The sequence below is a fragment of the Nilaparvata lugens genome, chromosome 9 (assembly GCF_014356525.2).
Source record: "Nilaparvata lugens isolate BPH chromosome 9, ASM1435652v1, whole genome shotgun sequence".
NCBI lineage: Eukaryota > Metazoa > Arthropoda > Insecta > Hemiptera > Delphacidae > Nilaparvata > Nilaparvata lugens.
In genome coordinates this window covers 2,729,661-2,738,532 of record NC_052512.1, presented here as the reverse complement: position 1 = coordinate 2,738,532, position 8,872 = coordinate 2,729,661, and the positions used below count along the sequence as shown (strand labels likewise).

The following is an 8,872-nucleotide window of genomic DNA, read 5'->3' as shown; positions in this document are numbered from 1 at the left end:
ATGATTGTCACAAAGTACAGAATTACAAAAGATTGATATAGATTTAGATTAGAGTTCATGAATTTAGGAAGTAGCGCTACCCCATTAATATTTCACTCAACGTGTTGAAAGATTTCCAAGTTATTAATTTGCGAAGAGAAGAGAATATGTAGTTGGAGAGAATGTAGGAATCTGATGATGCAGCTTACCGGAATTTAGAAGAAGTATTTACTTTACTTCCCTATGTCTTCATGATGTTTAGTCCAGTTTACATAAATTCCATGGTCCAGTAGTTAGATTTGTTATACAAGCTGGTTGTGTTTCAAGATATCCTCAATTTAATCATATTAACATAAATCAAAAAACCTTTATGGACAAATAGCGATCAGATAATTCTACATACAAACTTATTACTTGTTGAAACAAGATAGCTTTGTTGAGATTGTAAAATCAGTAGGTAACAAATACAAAAAATATAGGTACTTATTAATTAATTGAGAACGAGATTTCTAGAAAATAAAATGAATTTAGAGACATTAAAAAAGTAAGAAAGAACTGATGTAAAATAATAAAAATTAAAAAATTGAGAATGAGGTCATTGGACAGTAGAAAAGGTTAGGTCTAGTCAAAAAGTAGAAAAATTATAACATTTCGTAAATTTGACTAGTTAATGAGAATAAAATATATTGAATGAATTCGGAATAAAGATCAGAATATAAAGAAATATAACAAGATTTTGAAAATAATATACATGGAATTTCAAGAACATGAGAAAGTGATAAAAGTCTACAAGCTAATTCAGGATCTACAAATTTGGAAAAGGTTTTAAACTTACCCATCTGGGTTCAAAAAAAAAAACTCAATCAAAACATTAAAAGTAAAAAAAGGCCAAAGCCTATTTTGGCAATATTAAATCATGTTGGAAGATAATTAAATACAGAACGAAAGGAAGAAACCATTTCTTAAATTTCAAGTCAGACAAAGCCAAAATCCAATGTAGTAGTCAGTGTTGAAGCATTCAGTAGGAATACAGCATAACAGTTCAGCTGTTCAACAACAGTTTTGCCAACTTGCAAAACAAAATACTAAAGTATAAATCTTTTATTATATATAATTGACAAAATTCGATTATAATTATTCAAATTACGGAATTCAAATTATAGTTAACTATTGAGAATTTAATTTTGGTACAGGAGCAAAGTATGATCCACATCATTACGGAGTTTTCTTTGTCGAAATTCCAGGGAGGGCTACAGAAATTGCATGTAGCAGATGACGAGGCCATACTCTTGCTCAAAAACTTGAAAATACTTGTATGAATTGTTTAATTGTCTTCATCTCTTTCTATTATTAATTGTCTCTGCCACTGTATCCATAGAACATATGTCACCAACTATAAATGAATCAACAACTAGAACAATAAACCCAAGAATAATAAATTTGTACTATTTTCTTCTATTTGGTTCAGGAACGATAATATACAATTTTACTTGATTATACTCTTTTCTACCAAATAGTGTGAAGAGGTGATGATGTACATATCCTTGAAAGAATCCATTATAAGATTGGGTTACAAGGTTGAAGCTTGCAATGTTTATCAGAGGAGAATATATTCGGTTCAGAGTGGAATTTACATTTGGTCAGCAATTCTTGAAGAGATATTTGATATGAAAACCTTCTAAATGGGTAAAGGTTTTGAATATAGATGGGATATTTATGTTTACTAAAATTTAAAAAAAGTTCAGTGAGAAGTATTCAGTTCTGAAATTTGATTCAGTATGATTTTAGGAATGAAAGGTACCTATGTTTGACAGTTAGTCCAGTCACTATTATACATTGGTGCATGCAATTTATATTGTAGTTCTGATTTTTTAATATATTATTTGGATACATAAGAGAAGTCCAGAACCAATTTCTTCATGCAAAATTTCTTTGTGCTAGATACAGGGTGGCCCAAAAACCTCATATTTTCGGCTCATTTTCCAGTTTACAGCTATTTCTGCCAAATCTCGTGATTGGACAGAAAAATTTGCTTCAGCCTTTTTTTCAGATTATAAAATTCTGAATAGAATGGGATCATTTAGAACTCTTTATCCCTGATAAGTACTGAGTTATGGTTTTCCAGAAATGAGTGAAATTTGAAGAAAAAATCAATTTTGATGAATTTTAGTTTTTGATCAACAATATCTTCCAATTGTTTACCTTTCATAAGTATAATTCGAAATCCCTCTGGGCGTATTTTTGTGCTCTACAATCTGAAACCAGATAGAGTGCTTTATCTTATAAAGATTTCCAGGTACACCTGACAACAATGCTCCTTGTATTGTGAAAAACAACGAATTTTCAGCTTCAACCATCATCACCAACTACATTGTCCTCACATTGATATTTCACATAATGACATGAGTTCATGATATCATGTTCTATGAGAATCACCCGGTACATGCACTCCATTTCAGTATATGACGTTATTTCTGTCAATAACGGTTTGCCTGGCTTGGCTGCAGTCAGTAAAGCATGAGTAAAAAATTATGTATATCTGGTTGTGGTTCTTATAATATAAATTAGACAAAACTCTTACTGGCTCGCCCAGGATCTCCAGCAGTTCACTGCTCTTGGACAATTTATATAAATCTCTGGAACGTGTTATTTCCAAAGATTTGATTATCAATGCTAAATATCGCTGTCTAAACCAACTTATTCGGTGAAGAATAAAGTCGGATGGTAATTTTCTTAATACTTCAATACTGGTAACTCGATAAATAAATATGAGATTGGTCATGCATGGAAGTAGGGCAGCAAATAAAGGATACACCATGAAAAATTGACACAAGTATATTACACAGAAAAATATCAACGAATAAATAAATATAGAAATATAAAGAGCAACAAGCAAAAAATGATAAAAATAAGAACAAATATATCAAAAGGAAAATATCACAGATTGGCTCACTAGTTCTTTAGCATGAAACTTTACCATGTGCTTTTAAATCATTAACCATATGCATTTATTTCATGCAGCTCAGATATTGACTTGCTGCTGCTTGTCAATTTAAAAATCTCACTATATATCTTCTTTCCAAAAATCATGAAAATAATCAATTGATAAATCATGAATCTCAAATATATTAATATGTATAGATCTCAGTATATATCTCAGGGCTTAAGGTTTGGCCCCTGGTGTAATTAGATAAATCAATTTATCCAGTGAACAAGAGCTACATTTATATCTTTATAATTCGCTAATAAAATTAATGATTGAGTGAGCACATATACATTATAGTATTAAATTCAAATACTCCTTTAATCTGTGCATCTTTAGACATATAAATTTGATACAATTCTTATCCAATAAAATATGCTTTTTTGTACCTTTTTAAGACTTGCGCAAGTTTTATATTAATTCGATATTTATAACCTCTAGACGAGCTAGCTTTTTATATTCTTATTTCACTCGGAGCACTGAGGGCGCCCTAAATTTATATATTTTGACAATTATCACTCACATGCTGAACTTCACAAGATGATGGTGGTGATCCGGATTTTCTATCATCCTGGATTTTCAGGTGGCTGAAGTCGTCTTCTCCAAGGGAATGAATTAATATTTGAATAACTTTCGCTTTAATATAGCATCACTAAGTCTTATACAAATTAATTTATGAATTTAAACTTCAGGTCTTTCAAAACATACAATAAACTTAAAGGGACTTGTGCTCTATAAAAATTTAGTGGCATTCCATGGCAGCGTCTGGCAGGCAAGTGGGCTCTGTTGTACCCCTATTTTCCACAATCCTACTTCCAACTTACAAATTTGCATATATTTAAATATTCAGTTACTACGCCATTAAAAAGATCAAATAGTCCATGCCAATCTGCTAAGTTATTATCTATATCTTAGGTATTATATTTTACAATTACTCAGACCATATCCGATACATAAACTGAGTAGTGATAACTTATAAATTCTTATCATTTATATAAATATCTATAGATAAATTTGAATCAGCTCGTTATTGCCGCCCATTAACTACTGTAATTTGATTGGTTCATGAAAGATTTGTAAATGTATCCATGCGCCTACTTCCTTAATATTTTTATTTATTTTTTGTATTTTGTTCATGCTCATTACAAATGATAAATATTTTTGAATTTTATAAGTTTTTTCTTCCTCCACAAGTTGCCATGTGCTTACCAAATCCTCTAGTTGAATACTATTTGTTTACAACAAAATTTGCCACGGTGTCTGGCTAGATTTCAAATTACACTGCTTAATAACACTGGTTGCTGACCAGTAGGTATTATAGCCTAACCTCAAAATTCCAATACTTTATATAATATAATAAATAGCAAATAAAAATTCTTTTCTATTTGGCTGTTCTAATTTTAGCCATGATACCCATTATTATCTAATCTTTCATTTGTTGCTATTGCACCTGGATATAACAGAGCAGCTGTTTGCTCAAGACCTATAAAATTTTTTTAATTAGCGATTTTGTTGCTGATCAAAATTTAATTAGTTACAAGTATTTCCTAGTGGAGAGGCTCGCTCAAGAACACCTCAAGAATCAAAATTACACTTATAACTTTTGACACAGTGCTCAGATTTCATCGTACTACACTTCATTCTTCTCGTCTCGTCAAGGCGGTCCAAAATCATGCATCATAAGTCAAATTCGGTCGAAAAATGGAAAATGTTATGTTGAGTGTACTCAAGCCCATATTTCAATACCCAAAAAATGGCCAATTTCTATACAATCTTTACAATTCAATGCCTAACAAAATATTCCTTCTTTTTCCAGATGATTTTAACAGTCTGAGCAATTTTTCTCTACCTGACCAAATCTCAGCCTCTGTAAAGGTGAGTGTTTTATAGTTATTGTCACAAAGTGAATTTTTGTGATGAATGGAGAACCATCGTCCAGTATAAAATTTAGCAAATTTATTCCATTTTAGGATAAGAATACAGTCGACTTCCATATATATTTTGTTGGACTTGTAGTTGTGTATGTACATCATCACCATCGCCATCAACCTCAGCAACAGGTTCAACAAGCGACAATCATCAACAGATTCATCATAACCAGAAATTTCCAGATCTTGTTTACTAGTCTGAGCGTTCTCGTATCTAGTATTGCAGCAGCAGGACCCATATCATCAAAACGATAAGCTGCTACCGAGTTGGGTCAGTATCGTTCTTCATGAAATTTCTGGAATAGAAAGATTGTTTACTGGCATTATTTATTATAGTAATTAGTAGCATTGTCATCATTAGTTGCACCCTTAACATTAAGTTATCTGAATCAAACCCTGTCACATGACTGTCGCATGATTGTCTCCTGAGACACCTATTGGTCGGCAATCTCTTTTCCCCCAGCCTCCTAACTTTCAGTGACCCTGTACTGCTTCAAGGAGACCTGGGAGAGAGTTATTTGTTTGGTGGTTGAGCATGTGAACGGGTCACGAATCTCCTATCCTTGCGATATTCATCACATTGGTACTAGTTTATTTCTAGGGGAATTATTCTATTTTTGTGTGTTAATTTAGAATATTGTGGGACGAGTTCTGGACAACTCGAAGATAGAACTACCTTGGGGATTTTCTCTCTTGTCGGTTATTTTTCCTAAATTCATATCACTGGGGATGAACAAGTTATCCTTGGTTCTAAAACCTGTAAGGGATCTTAAGTTTGTGCTACAAATAGTTGAGTGGGAAATTCAACTAGGCCCTATTCGGTTTGATCATGGTGAGTTCTGCATAGTTTGCGGATTATTGCCAATTATTTTTGAGTACTTCATTTATAAGTCTCGACTTGTCGTTTCATGACATTTTTGAGTTTTATACGGGAAGTGGGGATCTGTTCTCTATTCTCCATATTTGGTTCTGTAGTGATCCAGGTAACTGTATGTTAGTACTGGTCACTTGTATGCATCTCCTCTTCTGTAATAAGGTAATCTTAATTTTAAAGAGTGAATTTTCCTTGTTTTGATTCCATACCATTGAGTGGTCCTGTATTACTTTCCTTGCCCTATTACCATGGGTAAGGAAAGTATTGCTTTCCGAAAAAAATTAAGGTACCCAAATTTCTGAATTTCTATACGTTTCAAGATCCCCTGAGTCCAAAAAGTAGTTTTTGGGTATTGGTCTGTATGTGTGTGTGTGTGTGTGTGTGTGTGTGTGTGTGTGTGTGTGTGTGTGTGTGTGTGTGTGTGTGTGTGTGTGTGTGTGTGTGTGTGTGTGTGTGTGTGTGTGTGTGTGTGTGTGTGTGTGTGTGTGTATGAGTGTATGTGCATCTGTGTACACAATATCTCATCTCCCAATCAACGGAATGACTTGAAATTTGGAACTTGAGGTCCTTACACTGTAAGGATCCGACATGAACAATTTCGATCAAATGCAATTCAAGATGGCGGCTGAAATGGCAAAAATGTTGTCAGAAACAGGGTTTTTTGCGATTTTTCCAAAAAAAGCTCCAACGATTTCGATCAAATTCATACCTAAAAAAGTCATTGATAAGCTCTATCGACCGTCACGAGTCCCATATCTGTAAAAATTTCAGAAGCACCGCCTCACCTATGCAAAGTTTGATTTTAGATTCCCAATCATCAGGCTTCAGATACAGTTTGGAAAAAAAATAAGTGGAAAAGATTTAGCATGAAAATCTCTACAATTGATGTTCAGTAACATTTCCACCTGAATTTTAAAATGAGCTCGAAATGCAAGAAAATAAGAATATTCAATTGCAAACTGTTGGCAACTGTTGATTCTATTAAATCATTCACTTTGAAGAGATAGCAGACTAAGTGTGTCTGCAGCACTATTGTCCTATCACCAGCTGTCTCAGATCTTAGAATAGATGATTTGATATTTGCGGGAACACTAGCATCAGTTGATCAATTTTCATAATGGCAAGGAAAGTTGTGTGAGTGCGCCACACCAGATTTTTTTAACTTTATTTAGCAAATTCAGATTTGCTGTAATTCCTAGTAGGAAAAATCCTGTCCTTTCCCTACAGAAATCAGGTGCAGCTTGAGTTCGTCCTGGTCGAAGTCATTTAGACTGCGACATCCTTTCTATTTCTTTTACTTAACTTTCCCTATACTAGAATCCTTCTAGCTTTCAGGTACAGCTTGAGGACTTCCTTACAGAAATTTTTAGACTGCAGCATCCTTTCTCTTTCTTTCTCTCAACTTTCCCTATTCTAAAATCCTTCTAGCTCTCAGGTACAGCTTAAGGGCTTCCTTGCCAAAGTTTCTGGACTGCGGCATCCTTTCTCTTTCTCTCTCTTAACTTTCCCTACTCTAAAATCCTTCTAGCTCTCAGGTACAGCTTGAGAACTCCCTTGTCAAAGTACCCAGACTGCGACGTCCTTTCTCGTTCTTTCTCTTAACTTTCCCTATTCTGAAATCCTTCTAGCTGTCAGGTACATCTTGAGAACTTCCTTGTTGAAGTCCCCAGTCTGTGATGCTTCCAGCTCTCAGGTACAGCTTGAGAACTTCCTCGTCGAAGTCCCCAGACTGTGATGTCATTCCTCTTCCTTTCTCTTAACTTCCCCTATCCTAAAATCCTTCTAGCTCTCAGGTACAGCTTGAGGACTTCTTTGCTGAAGTTTCTAGACTGTGATGCTCCCTTCTTTCAGGTCCAGCTTGAGAACGTCCTTGTTGAAGTCACAGACTTCGACGCTTCTAGCTCTCAGGTACAGCTTGAGAACTCCCTTGTCGAAGTCCCCAGACTGTGACTTCATTCCTCTTCCTTTCTCTCAACTTCCCCTATTCTAAAATCCTTCTAGCTCTTTGGTACAGCTTGAGGACTTCCTTGCTGAAGTTTCTAGACTGTGGCATCCTTTCTCTCAACTTTCCCTATTCAAAAATCCTTCTAGCTCTCAGGTACAGCTTGAGAACTTCCTTGTTGAAGTCCCCAGACTGCGACATCCTTTCCTTTCTTTCTCTTAATTTGTTCTACCCTGTTCAGCTCAGGATCTCAGTTACAGACTAGAGATCAACTCCGTCTCGGTCTTCAGACCAGCAAGAGGTTTAGGAAACCTTGTTTAGAACAAGATCTCAGTTACAGACTAGAGATCGACTCCATCATGGTCCACAGACCAGCGAGAAGCTTAGGAGAATCCTTGTATATCCTTCCCTATCTTCTCATAATAGTCGACATACTGACTATTAATTTAAAAGCGTTTTGGACGATTGAGAGTACCCTCAAGGTAGTCACAGATAAGCCCTTGATAACTGGCACGCATTCACCAGATCAGCGCGGAAATCCAGTTTAGCAGTTTCAGAATTGCTGAAAATCCTTTTGCAGCTGCAGGCTCACGATTCAGAAATCCAACACCTAAAACCTTGTCCTCTAAACTTTAATTACCATAAAATTGAAATTGATATACTGTATTTAGCTAGCAGGTCCAGCTTGCTGAGAGCTATATCGAGATTTTTAGATTGCAAGTTATTGAACAAGCCCCCACTCCTAGGGAGGAATAATTCTATTAATCTCTATTCCCCAGGCCCGATAAAATATTCTTCATACCTCAAACTATATACACTATATCCCATACCTTATACCGCCTACACCTTTCCAATCATATTAATCTAATACCGGGTGTGCAGGTTCAGTCTGCACACAGACAGCTCGCAGTCACAAATTGCAAAAATCCTAACAAAATTCCATATCATTCCATGTTGGACTCCACCCCAAATTCCTCTACCTACAACCTTTATCCCGGACTTGCAGGTACAGCTTTGCTTGCTGTCAATTCTCAGTTGGTTCAGATATACCTTTATTAATATAATTATTTGTAGGGATCTGACATCCGGATCCAGATTCTGGGTTAGGGTTACCTCAATCCTCCCTAACACCCAACCTGAATTCCAAGAGCCGAGGGCAGAATTGG

General features: G+C 35.1%; 1 protein-coding gene across 2 annotated transcripts in view; it reads left to right on the top strand.

The window, feature by feature from the left end:
- The first annotated feature begins 2,880 nt into the window (after positions 1-2,880).
- Positions 2,881-8,872, top strand: part of LOC111048071 — an 85,309-nt gene continuing 79,317 nt past the window's right edge. The window contains exon 1 of one of the 2 annotated variants that reach the window (XM_039435394.1): positions 2,881-4,837. In XM_039435394.1, coding sequence (XP_039291328.1) covers positions 4,664-4,837 — 174 coding nt within the window. In that variant the 5' untranslated portion in view covers positions 2,881-4,663. The remainder of the gene's footprint in view (positions 4,838-8,872) is intronic. The other variant, XM_039435395.1, reaches the window with a different exon arrangement.